General features: G+C 42.3%; 1 protein-coding gene across 2 annotated transcripts in view; it reads left to right on the top strand.

The window, feature by feature from the left end:
* ATP8A2 (ATPase phospholipid transporting 8A2) overlaps window positions 1-22,768 on the top strand; it is a 713,978-nt gene that overhangs the window by 538,833 nt on the left and 152,377 nt on the right. For both annotated transcript variants that reach the window (XM_032150616.2, XM_032150617.2), the window contains exons 31-33: window positions 4,842-4,903; window positions 5,451-5,507; window positions 6,952-7,059. In XM_032150616.2, coding sequence (XP_032006507.1) covers window positions 4,842-4,903; window positions 5,451-5,507; window positions 6,952-7,059 — 227 coding nt within the window. The remainder of the gene's footprint in view (window positions 1-4,841; window positions 4,904-5,450; window positions 5,508-6,951; window positions 7,060-22,768) is intronic.

Here is a 22,768-nt window from a genome sequence, read left to right as displayed (position 1 = left end):
TTCTTTAATAGATACAATGCACATTGTTCAGGTGATGGAGACACTAAAAGCCTAGACTTCACTCCCATACTTGCATCCCTTAAATTTACATCAATTAAAAATGATTGTATAGTTTTGTTTCTGTGATCCATTTTTTAAATTTTTTGTTGTGTTAAAAACATCATCTTTTCCATTTTAACATTTTAAGCATACAATTCAGAGACATTAATTACAGAATGTTATGCAACCATCACCACTATGTTTTTCCAAAAATTTTCATCACCCCAAACTGAAACTCTGTGCTCATTAAGCAATAACTCCTCATTCTCCCTTTCCTCCCCAGCCCCAGGTAGGAATGAAGTTTTTATTGTATTTTATTTTAATTAATTTAAATGTAAACAACTAAATGCAGCTGGTGATTACCATATTGGGCTGCACAGTTATAACACGACTAGTATCATCCTCTTAGATAGACTGCTACAATCATTTCTTTTTTTTTTTTTTTTTTTTTTTTGAGACGGAGTCTCGCTCTGCCCCCCCCGGCGGGGTGCAGTGGCGCAATCTCGGCTCACTGCAAGCTCCGCCTCGCGGGTTCACGCCATTCTCCTGCCTCAGCCTCTCCAAGTAGCTGGGACTACAGGCGCCTGCCACCACGCCCGGCTAATTTTTTTTTTTGTATTTTTAGTAGAGACGGGGTTTCACCGTGGTCTCGATCTCCTGACCTCGTGATCCACCCGCCTCGGCCTCCCAAAGTGCTGGGATTACAAGCGTGAGCCACCACGCCCGGCCTGCTACAATCATTTCTAAGCTGACTTTGCATTTATTATTATCCCATTTATGGTTATCTATGGTCCATTCTCCCATAAAAACTGGACTATTCCTTTAAGAATGTAACTTATTCCATTTCATTCCCAGCTCTGAATCTTCCAGTGGTTACCTATTAAAATTAACAAAGAAATCCAAGCTCTTTGCTGTGGTCCACATTTGTCTGCCCCTCTGACTGTCTGCATTCTCCTTTTCCTTCTCCCAGTGCCTGCAGCCCCGCTGGTCTTCGTAATGATCCTCGAGTTCATCAAGTCTGCATTCAGACTGCACAGTTTCTCTTCTCTGTCTGGAACACTCACCCTGTAGATCCCCATTTAACTCTCTCCCTCGTACGATTCAGATCTGCTCAAATGTCACCTCCTCAGAAAGATTGTTCCAGAGCTCCCTATCTAAAATAGCAATGCTATTACTCTACCTTATAGCTCCTGTGTTTTATTCTTATTTTTTAGTAAGACAGGGTCTTACACTGTCACCCAGGCTGGAGTGCACTGTTGCAGTCATGGCTCACTGCAGCCTCAAACTCCAGAGCTCAGGCAATCCTCCCACCTCAAGCCTCCCAAGTAGCTGGGACCACAGGCAAGCACCACCATACTTGGCTAATATATTTCTTTTCTTTTCTTTTTTTTTCTTTCTTTTTTTTTTTTTTTTTTTTTGAGGCAGAGTCTCGCCCTGTTGCCCAGGCTGGAGTGCAGTGGCATGATCACTCACTGCAACCTTCACCTCCCAGGTTCAAGTGATTCTCCTGCCTCAGCCTCCTGAGTAGCTGGCAGTTCAGGCAGGTGCCACCACACCCAGTTAATTTTTGTATTTTTAGTAGAGACAGGGTTTCACCACATTAGCCAGGCTGGTCTTGAACTCCTGACCTCAGGTGATCCACCCGCCTCGGCCTTCCAAAGTGCTGGGATTACAGGTGTGAGCCACCGCACCCAGCAGCTAATGTATTTCTTCATAGCACTAATTACACCTGACATTTTATTGTGTATCTGTTTAAGGATTTACGTCCTGTCTCCTCACTAGACCGCAAGCTGTATAAAAACAGGGACCTTCTCTTCCCAGTTTTCGTAATAGTGCCTGGCATAAAATAGGCTGTCCAAGTAGATATTTGTTGAGTACATAAAAGAAGAATCTTATTCGTTTCAAGGCTATAATCTATGTTAGAATCAAAGAGATGGTCTCCATACTAAACTGAAGTATTTCTTCATTGAGGCAGGCATTTAAAAGTGTTGCACCTGTTAGTAAAACAGTCTTAAGGCCAGTTCCTGAAAAGTGAACTCCTACAGTTTTGAGTAACTATTTGCTAATACATCAGCATGTTGCCTTCTTGGGATTAATTCAGCCTTTCTTTTACTTTTTTAACTTGCTCGCTTCCTTCCCTTTTAATGAAGTCATGCCTAAGCTCCAGTCTGTCCTTGTCCCCTCTCCCCTAAGCTTTGAGACCGTTCCTTTTTAAGTCAGTGGCCATGTCTCACCCCGTTCTCCTGGTATAACTCTTACTTTACCCAGCAGCAGGGCCTCCGTTTAGTGCAGCCCATGATGTTGCTTTCCTGGTTCATCTTCCCTTATCCACAGATTAACCTGGCTGGAATCAGGAGACTGTGTGTGCCCAGGGGCTGGATTCAGGGACCCATGCTTCCCCAGTTCCACTTATGACTCCATCATTATGCTGTTTTAGGAAAATAAATGGATATTGGTTCTCTAATAAGAGTGGGATTGTTCAACAAGCATTGGGGAAATCTGCGAGCCCAGATATGTATGTATAGCAGCTACTGGTTGGAAATTTGAACACAAACATCCTTATCTGCCCAGCCTGTGGGCCACAGACCAGGACTGAGTATAAAAAAGGAATAAAACCAAATGCCACATGTTGTCTCTTATAAGTCAGAACTCAACATTGAGTACACATGAACATAAAGAAGAGTACAATAGACGCCGGAGAACTTGACAAGAGAGGGGGAGAGGAAAGGCTTGAAAAACTACCCATTGGGAGGCCAGGCGCGGTGGCTCACGCCTGTAATCCCAGCACTTTGGGAGGCTGAGGCAGGTGGATCATGAGGTCAGGAGTTCGAGACCAGCCTGGTTAAGATGGTGAAACCCTGTCTCTACTAAAAATACAAAAATTAGCCAGCATGGTGGCGGGCGCCTGTAATCCCAGCTACTTGGGAAGGGGAGGCAGAGAATTGCTTGAACCCGGGAGGCGGAGGTTGCAGTGACCCGAGATTGTGCCACTGCACTCCAGCCTGGGCGACAGACCAAGACTCTGTCTCAAAAAAAAAAAAAAAAAAACAAACAAAAAAATACTATCCATTGGGTACTATGCTCACTACATGGGTGTCGGAGTCATTTGTACTCCAGACCTCAGCATCACACAGTATACCTTTGTAACAAACCTGCACACATACCCCCAAATCTAAAACAAAAGTTGAAAGGAGTTGAAAGAAATAAGAATAAAGGAAGGTTGGCAGTGTCCCCAAGGAAACTAAGCCTGATGTTAAAATATGCTCTGACCACTCAGGATAAAAACAGACCTGCCTGTGCAGGTGCAGTGGAGACGATGAAACAACTCTATTAGCATTCTGCCTTAGTGGTTGTTATCGACATGGTCATAACCATCCTTGAAAAGGACAATATAGGAAAACTGAGGCTTCAACTCGTTCTTGTATTCTAAACTTCTGTCCTTGGAGTGCCTGTGTTCCCCCAGGTGATAGACTCCAGAAGCTCAATACAGTTGCAAATGAGAACATGGGTAGTATATACCCCCAAAATTCTTTCCAAGTTCAGTCATTATGAATTGATTTAATATGCATGTAGTTACCTTTTTATTGGTCCATAATTCCAACTTAGCAAAAATTAAAGATGAATCATAAAGGAACACCTGGAAAAAAACCTCAACATTGGTGGCATTTAGTAAAGATAGATGAATATGTTCTTATTCCTTTTTTTAAAACAAACTGGACAAAGATAAATTTTAATGTTTATAAAAATGTAAATTTATGCAGCCAAAAAACACATGAAAAAATGCTCATCATCACTGGCCATCAGAGAAATGCAAATCAAAACCACAATGAGATACCACCTCACACCAGTTAGAATGGCGATCATGAAAAAGTCAGGAAACAACAGGTGCTAGAGAGGATGTGGAGAAATAGGAACACTTTTACACTGTTGGTGAGACTGTAAACTAGTTCAACCATTGTGGAAGTCAGTGTGGCGATTCCTCAGGGATCTAGAACTAGAAATACCATTTGACCCAGCCATCCCATTACTGGGTATATACCCAAAGGACTATAAATCATGCTGCTATAAAGACACATGCACATGTATGTTTGTTGCAGCACTATTCACAATAGCAAAGACTTGGAACCAACCCAAATGTCCAACAAAGATAGACTGGATTAAGAAAATGTGGCACATATACACCATGGAATACTATGCAGCCATAAAGAAGGATGAGTTCATGTCCTTTGTAGGGACATGGATGAAACTGGAAACCATCGTTCTCAGTAAACTGTCGCAAGGACAAAAAACCAAACACTGCATGTTCTCACTCATAGGTGGGAATTGAACAATGAGAACTCATGGACACAGGAAGGGGAACATCACACTCCGGGGACTGTTGTGGGTTGGGGGGAGGGGGGAGGGACAGCATTAGGAGATATACCTAATGCTAAATGACGAGTTAATGGGTGCAGCAAACCAACAGGGCACATGTATACATACGTAAGAAACCTGCAGATTGTGCACATGTACCCTAAAACCTAAAGTATAATAATAATGAAAAAATGTAAATTGCAATGCAGATCAAGCGTTTGGTTGGTTGGTTTGTTGGAAGCTTGACTTTATTTGCTTCATTTGGAGAGACTATAAGATGAAAAAGTTCATCATTAGAAAGAGAAGTAAGCATTAGAGTCCCAGGATGGGATTTTGAAATACTCTGTGAGTTGATAGATGTTCCTAAAGTTCCCTGTTTAATGCTCTGAATTAAATAGGCGGCCATGCTCAGCTCCTTGGATGTTAATAGTAACTTCTTTGTTTTTCAGATACTGTGTTGACAAGTGGTCATGCTACCGACTATTTATTCGTTGGAAATATTGTTTACACAGTAAGTTTATCTCTGTTTATTAAGCCATTCTTAAACAGCTTATGTGTGGCTTGCACTTCTCTAAACCCTTAAAAAGGGCCTTCCTCATTATTATTATTTATTTCAAATCTTCAAAATGTATTTTATATATCCTTCAAAGTTCAGAATGGTTGTGAAATGCTTACATCGTCGTTTCTGAAGGTTATGCCAAGTCAAAGTTTCTGGACAGGTGGTTAACAGATTTCCCCATTCTTCAAACGACCATTTTACACCTACCTGCAAAGGAAAACAACACTCAGGAAGGTGGTATCTCCCAAGCTAAGAAAAGGGCAAAACTATTATTCATGAGAAAGACTGTTACTAGAATGAAAGCTCTTCTGGAAGTGAATCTGCCTGTATGTCCCCTGAAAATAACCCTTAGAGAATTAGCTACTGACATGGCTCATACTTTCAAACTGGAGCTGCCTTGGGGAAGCTAGCTCTGGAGTGGAGAGATGGGATTTCTCACGGAAAGTGAAAATAACTCATTGAGAATAACGTGTTTCCAAACTGTTTTTTATTTTCACAGTATGTTGTTGTTACTGTTTGTCTGAAAGCTGGTTTGGAGACCACAGCTTGGACTAAAGTAAGTTTTCTCTAGAATTGTTTCTCTGTTCAGTATAGATATTTTTCATGCTAGGATTTCTTTTTAAGCCTTGGGGAAACAATAAGCAATATCTGGCTATCTTCTTTCAGATTTTCTATGTAAAAATTGTGGTTTGATCTTGATCAGGGTAAATTTGCAATCCAAAGTCTCTTGGTGATTCATTTGCTTGGCACATAATACAGCTCTAAGCTAGTAACAGTCATCTCACTTCAAATGTATTTTCTCATTGTAAAAACAAAAACCATATATACACACACATATACGGAAAATATAGAAGGAGAAAAAACATTTAATGCCCGTAATTTTACCACCAAGAGACAGTCACTGTTAATGCTTTCCTGTGGAACCTTCCAGACTTCGTTCTATGTCTGCATGTGTGTGTATTTTTTAATAAGATGATGCATTATAAAACATAATACTTTCTAATCTCTTTTAATTTAAATATATTTTAGGCACATTTTCTGTGACTTAAAATACAATTCAACAAAGTTATTGTTCTTGATTAAAGAGTATTACGTTTTACAGATGTCCCACCATTTATTTCGTCACTCTCTTATTTTAGACATTTTGGTTATTTCCAGCATTTAAAGATTATAACTAAAGCTTCATGTGTGTCTCTCACAGTGTCATGACCTGGCTGCTGTTTAAATGCTCTGCTAAGAAAAATGGGGATGGGGTGGAAGGTCAGTGAGGAATCAGGGAATCCCCTAAGAGACAGTGGCAATTAATCCAGGTCAGAGGTGATGATGATGTCTCTTAGGATGTTAGAGGAGGAGGTAGTGAGAAGTGGTCAGAGTCTGGATTCATTTTATCTTTCTAAAAGCTAACAGAGCTTGCACATGGATTAGATTGTGGGGTGTGAAGAGAGAAAGAAGTCAAGGATCATCACATTAAGAGGACAAAGAGGAAAAAATGAACAACTCAGTAGATGCTTAAAGGGGCATTGTTAAGAGGCAATATCCATTTCAGATTTAAAAATAAAAAAACTCTTGGCTAAAGGAATGGAACAATCAAAGTCTTGAAATGATAAATAAAAATATCTTTTTTATTTTGTCTGTTCAGCCACTCTGTTACCAGATTAATGAGTCCTTGTTGTATACAGCTGCAGGTTGGAGCAAACACTTGCTATGAACTGAGAGGGGCCCGCTGTTACAATGGGAGAAATCTTAGAGTAGGGTCACCTGTGACAGCAAAAGCACCTTCATCTTCAGGGTACTTTGGGGCCATTCATTACTTGAATTCATTGTTAAAAATTCTGAGACACGGGAATTAGAAAGATTGAACTTCCCATTAACTGGTGAGTCATCAAAGTCTTTCCATAAGGAAAGGTAGCTTGGATGCAAGGATTCTGCAGCAAGTGGAGTTGGAGTGAATCTGCCAGACTGGTCGAGAAGCCTGTCTGAGTGTCTATTTCCCTCCGCAGTTCAGTCATCTGGCTGTCTGGGGAAGCATGCTGACCTGGCTGGTGTTTTTTGGCATCTACTCGACCATCTGGCCCACCATTCCCATTGCTCCAGATATGAGAGGACAGGTAAGTACTCCTGATTGGGAGTGTGTCTTCTGTGTCTTGTGACAGCAATGTGTCTCCGTGGGTGGGTGAGCAGGCACTGTGTGTCTTACAACCACGACAAGCTTCAGGAGAGGCTGGTCCTACCTGCTTCCATCAGAATCTATCAGGAGATAAACCAAACCAAAGCACCTGGAAGAGGTCATCCAGTCCACAGAAAAGGCATTTGAAGTTTCAAGTATTATGAAAACTGTCAGCTTAAATCCTCTGGCTTATTGGCATGCCCACATTTCCATAATAAATTATGTGTTAATTACACACAGTATCAATATGTACAGTTGGAAAACTGGAGCTATTTTGAATGGTTCCTAATCCATTGATTATGTCGATTACAGTTTTGATGTTGTACTCTGGTTTGTTGTTATACTCTGCTGCGTCACCTGTGACAGATGAATCTAACAGCTCTATGAACCAGATCATTGATAAACTAGAATCTCTCATTGTTCATCTCTTTGAACTGGAGAGGCTGAGATTAAAGACCTTTACACTCATTTGAATGTTTTTTTATTTTTTCCTTCGTATTGTCTTTGTCCAGTGCATAAGATTGAGCCATCAACAGTGACAAACTGTATCCTAGAATCCCACAGTATCGGGTGTGGAGAGGAATGAGCTGACAATCCTCTGGTCCACACCTCCTCAGTTTACCAAGGAAGTTACCAAGTTTACCTCAGGCCCAGGCCTCCAAGCCCACCCCACAGACCCCACCCTGGGGTTGCCCACATCCAGCACTGCCCTTAAACCCCAAGAGACTGCTGGGCCCTGCACTTTAGGGGCCTCTGCTCTGGCCTTCTGTGGCTGGGTATGTTCCTCGGCACGGAGTGAAAAGCTATGATGCACAGAGTCCGTCTTCCCACTTGTAGTCTATTCTCTGGGCTCCCAGGACCCCTTGTTTCCTTCCCAAACAGCCAAAGGCCTACTGCCCAGGCCTGCCTGGTCCTCTCTCCATATCCAGGCCAGTGTGTACACTGGGCCAAAGGGGCAGCTGTTTGCAAGAGTGTGCACTGAGTAGATGATGTTTGCACCGCCCACATTTGCAGGATGCTCGTGCAGGGGCACAGAACCCAGGGTGGGAAGGGAACTGTGGGTCAGGCTTCCATCGGTGTTCCTGCCCCAGGATACATACTTCAGGGCCAGGCCTGTTCATGGCACACCTGGCTGATATCTCTGCCTTACTTATTCTGTAGAAATGAACAAAACCTCCTGGGTCCATCCAAGTCTGGACCATGTCTAGCAGCTGTTTCTCGTGAGATAGCCCAGGGTAGCATTACTTGCCATTTCACCTGGTAGCTCTGTCAGCTAATAGCCCAGGTCACCCAAGACCTCCACTGAGTGTGGGTGCTGAGCAGGATGGACCTGTCCTATAGGAGTGGGCTTGCATGTCCTCTAGTGCATCTTTGCTTTCTGTAAGGAAAGAGGACAAACATATAACATGCTTTTCAGTTTTTTTTCCAAATCCAGATGGTAGAGGAAATTAGAGGGCATTCAGTGAATCCAGAAGATTGTTGTGTAACAACAAAGGTATTTTGTGTTTAAATAAATCAGTTCTATTTTAAAGCAATGTGATTGATCCCCACAAAAAGCAAACCAAGAAAAGTATCCACTACAAGACAACGATCCTTTGGTAAGGCATTGGTGCTTAGAATATCTGCTTTGTGCTCTCTTCCTTCTGGTTCAGGATGGATCTGCTGTGACTAATATTTCATTTGGGGAATTTTGTGGTGATGGACAATAAATGGGGCCTCAGCCGATGGCCATAGACAGTGTTCTAAATTAGAGAGTGACAGCTGACAGGACGGGGTTGCTTGGCGTGTGACTGACAGAAAAAGCCCATTCCTTTGAAAGCCCCTCCTGTGTCCTAGACAGAGAGCTGTGCCAGGGAACCACATGTACTTCAGTAACTCCAAATGTGCGTGAATTAGGCTGCTTGCCAACTCTCACTCCCGTCGAGATACCGACTTTCCAACTGCAGAAGAACCAGGCTGATCATGCAGCTACTAAGGTGCCGACATTTTCACTGTACCAGTCACATGAGCATGATGGTCTGTATGGTTATAAGGCTCAGATTAATGGTGACATTCACATATTTAAGGACTCCTCCAGCAGAAATTTAGTGAGCTGTTTCTACCATCCGAAAGCAAACAAGTGATCATATTCAACCACATTGCACTTTTCTGTGCTTATTTTTCTTTAAAAGCTTATTTTTCTTTAAAACATGTCATTTTAATCACTTTATTGGTTGATTCCCATGAAGCAAATGATAATGATGTGAACTAGATGACAGCTGGGTGAAACTGAGGTTTTCATTAGGCGGTACATGAGAGGATTAGTATGGTTCTCTAGTGGCCAGACTTCCGAGTAGGTACTCTGCTGTCTGAGTCTAAAGAACTGTGTATCATCTCTAGTCTTCCTCCAGGGCAGGGGGCTCCTGGGTGGGTAAAGGGGGCCAGGAAATGTGTAACTTTAGTGTCACAGCCAACTTTTACACTGTTTCACCTGCAGTCTGCCACTCTGTATTTTGACTCAGCGCTTTGTTCATTCTTTGAAAAATGGCAGGGAAGTATTACAAAACATTTTTTTAAACACTTTTGAAGGATTGCTTGGGTGGATAGTGGCTTACACTAGCCTGAAGTCTCAGAAAGGCTTATATGCTGTCATAAAAAACAGATAGGAACTGGGTTCAGGTGTAGTCAGTAAAAGGAATTGGCTCTTTGGGGGAATTACTAAAAACATGCCCACACCTGTTCATTCCTGGGGCTCTAGGTTGGTAACTGCTTAGGAGTAAAGAATATTCTAGGAAAAGGCCACTTTTTAAAATGACTGTTTGAAGAATGCTTCTAGTGATTTTTATAAACCACTTTTTATCGTTCACTAAACAGTAGGTTTTTGGCAAGTGAACCTGGTTATGTGAAGTTCTAGAATTAAGCTACTGCCTAATAGCAAACGGCATTTCTCACTCAGAAGCCAGAAAGAGATTTGACACACAAAACATTCTGTCTATTCATAACATCTTCAGCCATTGAAAAGATGCATTGTTTCTGCCGGGGGTTTCCTAAAGTAATTTGATTAAATATTTCTTTGTCTTGTCCATTATATTTGGAGTTTTTCTCACGGGGGAGAATACGGGTTTTCCCTTGAGGGCAAAGGAAAGGAAGGGCTATAGAATTGAATTATTCTACACTATCAAAGAGTCTTTATCTTCCCTAAATCACCTCATGATATGGCATGTGAAACCCAGCCAGACAACATGTCAGGAAGTCCCAGTGGAAGTTTCTGAAATCAGAGAAGTCATCTGCATCCTTCCCCTCCTGAAAATACACCACATTTGTGGGATTTTAAGGGCCATCCTGTTTTTCCGTTTTTCTCTTTTGAAGCTTGGATGTATAGTAATAAAAACTTAAGTTGTATCTATCCTGGGGAATGCCAGTCCTCAGCTGTGGAAAATACGTGATGATGTTTTTTCCGTAGGGGACCAGGATTTTTTCTTTTCCCCAGTAGCATAACCATGAGATAGAATGGGTCCCCAAAGCAAATACTTGAAGGTGGAAAATGACAAAATCCCTTAGCTCACCGCCTTCCCCAAAGTTGCCTGCTGAAGCAGAGCTTTGCATTGGAAAGATGAGGGAAACTTGATCCTAGACCAGGTCAGGAAATGTGTTTCTGTTTTCTTTATGCATTTCCCAGCACTTCTGACTTTAGTAGTGCTGGGGGGAATGCCATCTTACTTGATCTCTGTTCAAAAGTCCAGAGACCTGGCTCTGTTCATGCCCCAGCTATGATAGTTATGTAACCATTGGCAAATCATTTTACTTGCATTAATCTCCTAATCAGCAAAGTCAGAATAATGCCACCCACCCTAATTACTTTAGAGGATTGTGATGAAGACATAATAGGCTAACCTGTGGGAAATCTAAAACATGGATGCTCTTCTTTTTTCCTGGAGTGATGAATTGTTTTTGAACCTTCATCAATAAGAATATTGCTGTGATTTAAACTCCAAATTCTTTTAGCCAAAGAATTTGAACATTTTATAGGTTCTAAATGGGATGTTTTTCAGTAAGGTCTATTGACCACCTGCATCCAAATCATCTGGGTTGCTTGTCAAAATGACAACCCCCACCCCCCAAAAATATGTGCAGGCAATCACATACACACACACAGAGACACACAATGCACACACACACACAGACACACACACAGACACACATATACACAGACACACATAGTGAATTGCAAACTCTGGGTGTGGAGCCCCAGCATGTGAGCTTCAGTAAATCTCCAGGTGATTCTTCCCTTTAAAGTTTGAGAACCATTGCTTTAAAACACCTAAAATATGACTCTCTTAGAATGTTTTAGCTCTTGCTGGGTGTTACAGGAGAAGATGGTACACTGAAGATACAGCTGAGTGATTGCTCATGTTAGGTGGTTATGTAGGACGCCAGCTGGTGACGGTGACCGCTGTAAGGGCAGCTAGCTTTCAAAATAGGGAATTACACCACAAGACATGAAATCATTAACCATGGAAAAATTCTCCTCACTAACTTTTGCTGCTTTTCCTTTAAAGTTCTTTTCATTGCTAGTAAGAGAGGGGAGAAAACCTTTTGACTTCAAAGCATACAATCTGCAACTCTGCCTGCGGTGCCAAGCTCCTGACTCCAGCCAGTTTCTGGAGTAGGACAGGCTTTTTTTTTTTTTTTTTTCATTCTAAATACAAGAATGGGTTTACTCTTGAGTTTTATGTACATACTTGTGTACACACAATGCGAATCCCAGTGGACTATAAGTAAACAGAGGGAGGAATGGTTCTGCCATCAGTGAATCAGTGATTAATTCCTCATCTTCTCCATTTGTCTCCCCTGGATTTATAGCAGGCCTAGGTATGTTCCACATGAAATTTGCAAAGACTGGTGTTTGTTTCCCAGTTGTATGTGCTCTAAGAGGTAAGCTGAGAAGTTGGGGTGATGTCAAGTAGGTGGCCATCTTTGCTCAGCTACCATTCCAGGGTGTCTCTGGAGGATGGGAGCTTAAGTGTAGGAATCCACCTGAGGGTCAGGAGTTTTCAGGTTAAGGTCCGTGGTGTGGGGCATGTTCGGCTGTCCCACATCCATCCTCCCTCACCCTTTCCTAAGGGTGCCCAGTGTGTATTCACTGATGTGCTGTGACTTCCACCCCTAAGTCCAGGGGAAAGCTTCATCCCATCCCCCCTGCCATAGGAGTGGGTCAGGAAGCCTGAAGGAGACACAGGGAGACACTTGCTGGGGGCTTCCAGGATAGCAGCGAGTTTGCTCCTAAAACAAATACATGAAAGAGCTGGGTTTCCCATCTGAGCCATGTGGTTGCTGCTGTGATCCTGGGAATGGTTCTGCCACAGGAAGAAAACCACTCTCAGAATCCTACTAAGGCCTGAAAGATAGACTAGGAGGACAAAAAGACAAATGAAAACAAAAATCTCTTTTTTATTGTTTTATTATTTTTTATTTGACAAGCAAAGGACTCCAAAAGTCTCTATGCGATTGTTGAGACACTGTATGAAGCCAGCCTCGAAGCCCATCCTGGGTGGGGCACTCAGTGAGAATTTCCTGTGTGCTGCCCGGCCTTGTGGGTAGCCCCTGCCAAGGAAGCCCCTCTTCACCAAAGTGCGGGTGTTGGGATCTTCCCTTAGCTTCCTCAGCCAAGGAAATAAATGCTTTTTAAAAACAAGCTTAGGACTTTAGCATATTTAAACTGTTTTATTATACTCAAAGTTACAGATTGGTTTAAGGAGCTGGTAAAAATTACTTTAGCATTGCAATTATTAGTTTTTTAGATAACATTCCAGAAAACACCAAATGAGCATACCTTAAGCTTACTGGAATTAATCTTTAATGCAATATTGAATAGACTCGGTCCAGTTTTCCTCAAGTATCGTATTTCAGAAGCCCGTTGCATGGCTGGTGAGGAGGTCAGCCTCGTCAACAAGGAAGTCCCATCAGCAGGGACTCGCCTCTCTGGAATAACATCATGACATCTTTTTGTACAGTTTTCTTGAGTATTGAAATTGGCCCAATTATTCGCTGAAGTCCAATTCACATTCTGGCTTTTAAACTTGTACATTTTGTGGAATAGTGAGACTTGTTTGCAAGAAGTAACACACTGTGTTTCTGGATGACATTCTGATCTGAATGCAAAGCACGATGAGCGAAGTTAAGACAGTACCGACTTCCTGGCTTCTGCTGCACCTGTGACTGTTGTCGCCTGTACCCCAGGGTCCCCCGTCTGTGTGCATTTCCTTCCTAGAAGGCTCCCAACACCAGTCCCTTTCTGAGGCAATCCCTAGAACCAAAAACAAAGCTATAACAACAACAACAAAAGCACTTTGGGAGGTCCAGGTGGGCGGATCACAAGGTCAGGAGATCGAGACCATCCTGGCTAACACGGTGAAACCCCATCTCTACTAAAAATAGAAAAAATTAGCTGGGTGTGGTGGCGGGTGCCTGTAGTCCCAGCTACTCTGGAGGCTGAGGCAGGAGAATGGCGTGAACCCGGGAGGCAGAGCTCGCAGTGAGCCGAGATGCACCACTGCACTCCAGCCTGGGGGACAGAGAAAGACTCCGTCTCAAAAACAAACAAACAAACAAAAAAAAACCTTTTCATTGGTAATAAAGAAAAATCAGAAACATTCAGTTGAGCAGTGCTAGCTAGGTGAGTTCTCACAGCCTGTAAATATTTGGGTTCTAAAATCAGAAAACTCAGGCATCCATCAGACAACAGTTCTGTCAGAATTGGCTTTTGTTATGGTTACACATAACGCCAACTTGTTTTTGTTTTTCTCCTCCTGGTTAAAAACACAGGAGAAAGTATTTTTTTTTACGTTGGAAGCTCCTTAAAGTGGTTTCAGATTCTTTCTACAGGCAGTGATGGGAACAGAACTCCCATTATCCTAATTGCCTCTGGATTCTCTGGAATCCTCCTGGATTAAGGTGACCTGAATCCGATTTCTTTCCTATTTAGTGCAAATTGTAACTGTGAAAGTAGGATTTGAACTAAATTAAGCTAATGCCTAAGACATTTATGAACCTAATTCTGTTGTCTGTAATATCCATACTTGCGTTATTACTAAGCTCGTTTTTCAGTTATATGAAGGAGATGATATCTATCTTAGGATTTAATAGGGAAATTAAAGAAAATAAGACATGTCAGTAGCAGTAGGTAATGTTTATTGAACAACTGAAATGAGAAAAGTTCCCTTGTCTCCCTGGCAGGGCGTGTAACGCGTGTGGCTCGTTTCTTCAGTGCCCTGCTGCTCAGACCTCTAGGGGAGCATAGAGGGGCAGGCTGTGGGGCTCTGACCCCACAGCAGTGTCTAGCGGTGAATGTTTACAGCTCCTGAACCCCAGTGGGCATGTGTTACAGGGTACTCTTTCAGTTTAGCTGTCCGTAGGTAGTTTGTGTTAACCAGCTTAATTAGACCCTCTACATTGTCACAAGGACAGAGGGCTTTATGTATCCCGGGTTCTTGCCTTGGTGTACTGGAAGAATCGGATCACACGTGGGCTTGGAGAATGAGTGCAAGGTGTTATTGAGTGGAAGTAGCTCTCAGCAGATGGGGGACCCAGAAGGGAGATGGCTTTTCCCTGGAGTTGAGCCACTTGGCAGCCCGGCTGTCCTCCAATTGTTCCGGCCAAACTCTGTGTCATTCTGGCGATAGGTGGCCTGACGGCGTGCTGGTGCCTGTCCGTGTGCATTCCTCTAGACATCCGGCTGCCCAGTGTTCCTTTGCTGATGTATTCCTCTCAACGTCCAGCCAACTCTGTGTCTGCCTGCTAGGGTCTCAGTTTTTTTATAGGCACAGGATGGGGGCGTGGCAGGTCAGGGTGGTCTTGGGAAATGCAACATTTGGGCAGGAAAATAAAAATGCCTGTCCTCACCTAGGTCCCTGGACACAGGCCTGGGGGTGGAGCCCTAGCCAAGGACCATGCCCTTCCCCCATTCCGTATCATTTAAAGGGACCACTCCCTTCCCGTCCCAGCACTTCCCTTCCATATCACAATTACTACATATCAGACAAAACATATTCATGAAAATATGTTTAATATATGCAATTATATGTGTAATGAAATAAGCGTCAGCTCATTCGGTAATCTGCAACCACATGAGGAAACTGAGGCTTAGAGAGAAAGGATCAGTCTCTTGGCCAGGCAGGGAGTGGAGTGGCTGGGATCCTTCTGCAGTCGGTTGGACTCCAGGCTGGGTCTTCTCACTTTGCTACTATGGAAAGCAGCTACAGTGACGATGAACCAGGTGTTTGAGAAATGTTGCTCAATTCTCCTTAACGTTTTGCTTTTAATAAATTTTATCTGAAGTGACTTACCCCGCAATGCAATAGAATTTTTAAAATATGAATGTTGAGTTTGAAGGAATAAGCAGACTTTGTGTTTGAGCTGCAGTCTTCTGTCCACGAGCCCAATCTTTTTTACAGTAAAGCAGGTTTCAAACAACAGGATTTATTTTTTACGTTCATTATAGAAAGCCCTCATTTTTTTAGTCCTTGTCCTCCCTTCCCCCGTATACAATTTCCTCCATTTTGGCAGTTTATTTTCTTTTTGGCCTCTCATTTCAAGGATGCTGTGTGTTAATTAGAGGCCAGGCGGCTTTGATTGTGAGTGGGTTTTTTTTTTCTTCAGAGGTTTTGTTGTGGTGTTGGCATTTGTCATTCATTCTGATGTTAATTTTTAAAATATCTGTCAGCAAATTAAAGTACACATTACATGCTGATTTTGTTTGTTTGTAATATTTATGCTCAGTGGTCACAGTGTACGTCTGATGTGGTTTGAACTTTTCCTTTCTTGAAACATGTGGAAATGTGTATGTGGCCACGCTTGTTAAGAGTCTGCACAGGGGTCTTCTTCTCTAACATCTGCAGAGGGAGGTGGCCTTGTCTGATGGCTGGAGATCATCATCATCACAGTTCCCCCACCCAGAGATGGCAGGGATCTTCAGGTTTATCCTATTTAAGAGGTATAAAAGTGCCAGAGAAAGGCCACCAAGTCCGGTTATGCAAGAAAACATGACCACAGTAGGTTAGAGAAGAGAGAAAAGAGAAGCATAGCATGCTATTAGGCATGTACCAAGATGTTTCTGTTTCGTATAAATGATGATGCAAAAGCTATTATGGACAGCATCCGAGAGGCCCAAAATACTGAACAGACTTAAGGTAGGGGAGATTTTCAGTGACTATTGCTTACAGCGTCAGTATAACACATCGAAGCATCCACTGAGTAAACTGGATGCTTTCTGAACTTCGATTAGCCAGCTGTCATAAGTGTTGGCATTCCTTTGGCTAAAGGCAGGAAAGAGAAATCTAGGTTGCTTGTGTCTGTGCTCATACGTATACTTCGATTCGCAATACATTTTTAGTGATTGAAGCCTGATTTCAGTGCAGGATGGAAACTGAAAGACAGACATATTTAAATGTGCAGAATGCTTTCCACTGTGCTCTGAAGACAAACCCTATCCACTTTGCTCAGCAGGAGCAAAGACATCTCTCATGCAGTGTACAGTGACATCTTGTCATCTTCCACCTGCCCTGCGTCCATTCCCCTCACCCCTTGCCCTCTTTCGGAATGCGCATTCAAATGGTGCTGCTTCTGCCTATTTGCCACCTCTAGGGTCTGGATCTGTGACCCAAACTGGTCAGCCGGGTCCTCTGCCTCACTGACCATGGCAATTGATAGAGGAATGCACATGGTGCCCCAGGCTGGACTATCACTTAGAGACAGTTCAAGGATTTTTTACAGAAACTAATTGGGGGATGGAGCTCTTTTGCTGCTGGGTCTCTTATAGAAGGATGGTGTCAGCCTGGAGCGCCTAGGACCCCCTGCAGAAGGTGGCTGGCTGAGGATGAATTGAGCACAGAGGAAAGGTGCACTAAGAGTCATCAGCATTGAGCACACTCCTGGATCCAGCTCTGCCTGAAGCTAGAGCCATCTCTGACCTGTTAGATATTGTCGTTCTATAGCAGAAACACAGTTGGTTCCGTTTTCCTACCATGCATCTACCAAGTTGGAGTAGGAAGGGACTTTGTCTACTTTTTGTAGACTTCAGTATGTCCGTCCCCCAGCTTCTTTACCCAAGGAAAAGAAGACAGCGTTGGGTAGAAGCGAATTGTTTGAAATAGAGAGGGAAGGAAATAGGAGCTTTTCTAAGCGAGGCCTCTTTCTCTTGGCAGCCAACAATTCTAACTGGCTTAGAGTCAAATAGTCCTGAGCAGTGCTGTCCAACAGAAATATAATGGGAGACTTGTGTATAATTTTACATTTTCTAGTGGCCCCATTAAAAGACCAAAAAGAAATTCATTTTATTGATATATTTTATTTAGCTCAACATTTCCAAAATATTATCACTTTGAGATGTAGCCAACATAAAAAGAAGTTGTTAGTGAAATGGTTTGTGTTCCTTTTTTTTTTTTTTTTGTACTAAATCTCTGAAGTCCAGTGTGTGTGTTGTAACTACTGCACATCTTAAGCCAGGCTAGACGTATTTCAAATACTCAGTAGCATCTGGCCAGTCGCTGCTGTGTTGGACGGCACAGCTCTTGACCAACAGAGATCTGGAAATGCAGATCCACTCCCCAAAGCTAAATTTAGTGCAGGCAAGATCAAGAGGTAGGAAACTCAGCCTCAGCCCAGATCCTCCAGGTTCCTCTCACACACTTGGGGTGTGCACTGCCTGACTTCTGTTTTAGTCACTCATCATTGAAAGGGTTTTGGCTCTTACACAAGACTTTCCCTAAAAATAAAACCTGGGGACAACTGAGCTCTTAATCTATGGGCTTATTAATTGCTTTAAGTGGAGTTTATAAATCAAGATTTATAAAGTGTGGATCTGACTCAAGTCATTTTTCCACAGTGTTGGCTAATCATTTTCTCCTGAATGTTGGAAGGAAGAGGTCACGACCTAGGACTTGGGTCATATTTATGTCACACTGCAACCAGCTGAGCAAAAAGAATCTGTGCCACTGAAAATAGGTTAGGTCTGTTCCTTCTAAATGGTTCATTTATTATGTAAGTGACAATTTCTAAGCAAGATTATTATTTAATGTCTAAGATTGTGGGAACCTCTCATCTTTGTGTCCTTTTTGAGTTTCAGCCCTCTCCCCTCTTTTTTTTTTTTGAGACTGAGTCTCGTTCTTTCACCCAGGCTGGAGTGCAGTGGCGCAATCTCGGCTCACTGCAGGCTCCGCCCCCTGAGGTTCATGCCATTCTCCTGCCTCAGCCTCCAAAGTGTGGTTACAGGTGAGCCACCACAACCTCTCCCTTTATATGATGAATCCAGGCCTTTTTTTACCCTAAGTATCTCTTTTGGAGTCTCGCTCTGTCACCCAGGCTGGAGTGCAGTGGCGCAATCTCAGCTCACTGCAAGCTCCGCCTTCCAGGTTCATGCTATTCTCCTGCCTCAGCCTCCTGAGTAGCTGGGACTACAGGCGCCCACCACCACGCCTGGCTAATTTTTTGTATATTTAGTTTCACCATGTTAGCCAGGATGGTCTTGATCTCCTGACCTCGTGATCCACCCCCATCAGCCTCCCAAAGTGCTGGGATTACAGGCGTGAGCCACCACACCCATCCTTTACCCCATAAGTATCTCTTAAATATGTCCGTTTCCACCCAGTTTCATCCCATCTAGTTAGTTTGCGCAGCATCATTTCTTGCGTGGACGATTGCAGTAGCCTCATGACTAGTTCTTAGCATCTGATCTGCCTGGACCCACTCCTCTACCAGAGCCAGAGTGATCTTGCCAAATGTAAGTCTGATGTCATTGTTCCCTGGTTTCCTGTTGCCCTCAGGATAAAGCTTGGGGACATTTACCTGGCCCCTGAGGCCCTGCGAGGCCTACCACTGCTCCCTTTGTGCTCTCCCTCACCTCATCCACACTGGTGGCTTCCCACTTCCTGGTGTGAGAAGCGAGCTCCCACAGGGCGTTTGTGCCTGCTCCTCTCTTCCTGACTGCACTGGTCTCTGCCTGCTACCAAGTTAATGCACACGGTGTTTAGATCTCAGATGCTTGATCACTTCCCAAGGGAAGCCTTTCCTCACATCCTGGACCTACGTGCTCCTATTGTATGTTCTCTTAACACAGTTTACTTTTCGCTTGTTGTATAATACTTACCACAATTAAAACTCTGCATACTAATGTATGAGGTGTCATCTCACACCCATTGGGATGGCCACTCTCAGAAACACAAGAACAGAAAACAGAAAATAAGTAGTTGTTGAGGATGTGGAGAGATCGAAACGCTTGTGACCTGTTGATGGGAGTGCAAAATGGTGCAGCTAATATGGAAAACAGCATGGAGGTGGCTCAAGAAATTAAAAATAGAACTACCATATAATTTGGTTACCCCACTTTTGGGTATATACCCAAAAGGATTGAAAACAGGGCCTCAAAAAGATAATTGCACACTCATATTTATAACAGCGTTATTCAAAACAGGAGGTAGACACAATTCAAATGCCCTTTAGAAGATAAATGGATGAACAAAATATGATATATACACACAATGGGATGTTATTCAACCTCACAAAAGAAGGCAATCCTGTCACCATTCTACAACATGGTTAAAGTTGAGGACATTATGTAAAGTGAAATATTCTAACATGGTTAATTAAGAATTGAGGACGTTATGCAAAGTGAATAAGCCAGTCACAAAAGGCAAATACTCTATGGTTCCACCTCTGTATAGTGAGTACTGGTAGAGACAGGAAGTGCCATGGCAGTTGCCGGGGCTGGGGGAGGGGAAATGAAGAGCTGCTGTTTAATAGACACAGAGTTTCAGTTTTGCCAGATGAGAACGTTTTAGAGAGCTATTGCACAAGTGTGACTTCAGTTAACCATACTGAACTTTCCTTAAAATGGCTAAGATAGTAAATCTTATGTTTTTATCACAATTTTTAAAATGTACATTTGTGTGATTTACTGATTCCTATCAGCTTCTCTCTGTAAACTGGAAGCTCTGTGAGCGAAGTGAGTATTCTCAAATATATCCTTAGTACCTAGTACCCATCTTTTTTTGCTATTCAGTAAATATTTAAATGAAGGAATTAATAACATTGAACAACCTCTCGTGTACAATTAGGGGGGGTCTGTAGTTGGCTCTGTGCAGTTAGTGCTTGGTATCTGTTTGCTGCATTAACACAAACAGATGCCAAATATTTCAGCATTTATACAATTATAATTGTATAAATTACATACAGGATCTGCACCTAAGAAGTGATAGTAGATTAATGAATTTAGCATTTTTCTTAAGAGAAGTGTGTGCAAAAAGTCAGTACCACAAACCATATTTTTTTTTCACCCAGAGAATGATAGACACTTCCATTTAAAATTTCAGCCCAACTGTTTTAGCCACATGGGTGATGTCTGTGGCATGATATTCATTGATATTGGCATTTGGAAACAGTTAATAGTCACGCTTAATTACTTCATGGAAAATGTTTGTTTTGGAGATGACATTAAAGGAGAGGCAAAAATGAAATTAAGATGGATATTTTTGAGCACCTAATTCCAGGAAGTACTACGCTAATCATTCTCCGATGGTTTTATGGTAAGAGATTAAAACTGAGGAAGACAGTGGGCCACAGATGGCACTAGCAGAAGTTTATGTACCCTAAACCAACACATTGTTGGGCAGCGTTGTCATTATGATGTTCAAGGGACTGCCATTTCCAAAGTCATAAATATAAGCATGTAGTTGGAGACAGGTTTTGGTTGAGAAAAATGTGACGCATAGATAGCAGCCGGCCTCCAATAAATCTGGGATGATTTCATGGAAGAAATGGAACTTCTCTGGGGCGTTGTTCCTCAGCAGATCAGGGGGTGGGTGTTCCAAGGCCCGCTGCCTTGGAAGAGGCTGAAAGGGAAGGGTGGGTCTGGCCCTGCCGGCTCAGTTGGGGCGTAGGATTTCAGTGTCAAGTAAAGCTGTATTACAAGAGAAGAAAAAGTTTAGGATTTGGAAAGTCTATCCCCAGCACGGCATCTTAAGGAAAGAGTAAGGAAAAGCAGCGAGTAAAGTGGCTGTGAGTGCAGTAAAGAAGCAGAACCGGGGAAAGGAGAGGGAGGGAGGAAACAGTGATTGATAACGGGAGGACGAGGAGCCTGACTGTGATGGGGAAGGCCAGGTGGAGCCATGAAACCTGGAAGGAGAGGCTTTAAAAATTTCACTGCAGGAAATTACAGGCCTGTTGAGAAACTTTACTACATATGGCATCAAAACAGAGTAAGACTGACCATGAGAAAAGATCCTTTAACGTCGGAATTTTGCCTTTTTATGATTAATGTGGGAAAAGTAATTCTTAGAAATAAAAGGAAATGGAGGGAATATCAGCATATGAATTTTATTTTGTGCTCTTTTTCTGAAGGCTAAATCATTTAAAATGAATCCTTAATAAGAAAAAAGAAAAAGCCTTTGTCTGGAATATAAAGAAAGAAAGAATTTTTCCATTATTTAAATAGAATTAAATATTGCATTAGGGCATTATAATGGTTTTCTATAATATAAACTAATTGATTCTAAGTGAGATTTTAAAATCTAAGATGAGCATGATTTTGGAAAATAGCTCGTTATTGCTGAAATTGTTTTGAACAGCAAATATAAAATCAAGAAGCAACTTTAAATAATTAACAAAGTTGTCTACTTGAGGATTTATTTTTATTTAAAAAAAAACTCTAATCCTTTTTTCCCCCCAATGTTTTCAGTGATTCAAACTTAGTGGAATAAACCTGATGAAGTAATATTCTCATACATGATGTGAAAGTAAATTCGATTCAAGCTTTTATGTAGTTCTTCTGACATAGGTCATCTTAGTGACAGATTGCCACCTACCAGATGCCATTTTAGGCCACTTTCTCTCCCAAAAACTTTTTTTAAAAAGGAAAGTACTTCTCTTTATTCTTCAGTATCACTATGCTAGAGTTAGGAGTTGTCCAGAAAGTTACAGTTTGGGTCCAGATGGTCTACAGAGCTCACCTCTTTGTTTTTAAAAATTCGATAGGGTGAAATGAGCTTCCAACACTTAAAGCTCCAGTCATGGAACATCTGACTCATAAAGCGATGTTTGAAGCTGTATTTTTTGTGACTTCTCCATGTCGTTTTACTTTGTTTCATTGAGTTGTTTATATTCATTTGTGTTGTATGTCTCTTGCCTTCTTTAAGTTAGTTCTTAGTTGTCTTTCCTTTTGATGTCCTTGGCATCCACCTGGTCCTCCCCGGCACCCTGCAATTCTGTTTCCAGTTCAGTAGTAGTTACTTAAGGGTGTCTCCTCCCATGTTCCTTAGAGCAAGTGCCTTTCTAAACTTTCGTACTAGCCATGTGGCATAAGTTTCTGTTTAGTTTATCTTTCCCAATTTTTGCCTAGAGACCCCTCTTAAGCTGTTTACTGCCAAAATCACCATTGCAGTGAATTCTAAAGCCATTGTATAAGCCCCCAAGCCCTTCAGACATGTCAAGGAAAGTAGCTGTGTTCATTAAGGATAATACTTAGTGCTTTCAATTGCTGACAAAGGGAAAATGCTACATTTCCAGCGACTTCCTATCAGCATCACCTGTGTATACAGAGAACCCTCAAAGACCTGATATGTATATGTCAGACTCAGAAGATTGCCCAAGAAAATAACTCGTTTGCTAAATGGATTGTAAAC

The sequence above is a fragment of the Hylobates moloch genome, unplaced genomic scaffold, assembly GCF_009828535.3.
Source record: "Hylobates moloch isolate HMO894 unplaced genomic scaffold, HMol_V3 SCAFFOLD_4, whole genome shotgun sequence".
Classification (NCBI taxonomy): Eukaryota; Metazoa; Chordata; class Mammalia; order Primates; family Hylobatidae; genus Hylobates; species Hylobates moloch.
The sequence above is the reverse complement of the archived record's forward strand: the minus strand, read 5'-3'. Positions and strand labels throughout refer to the sequence as shown.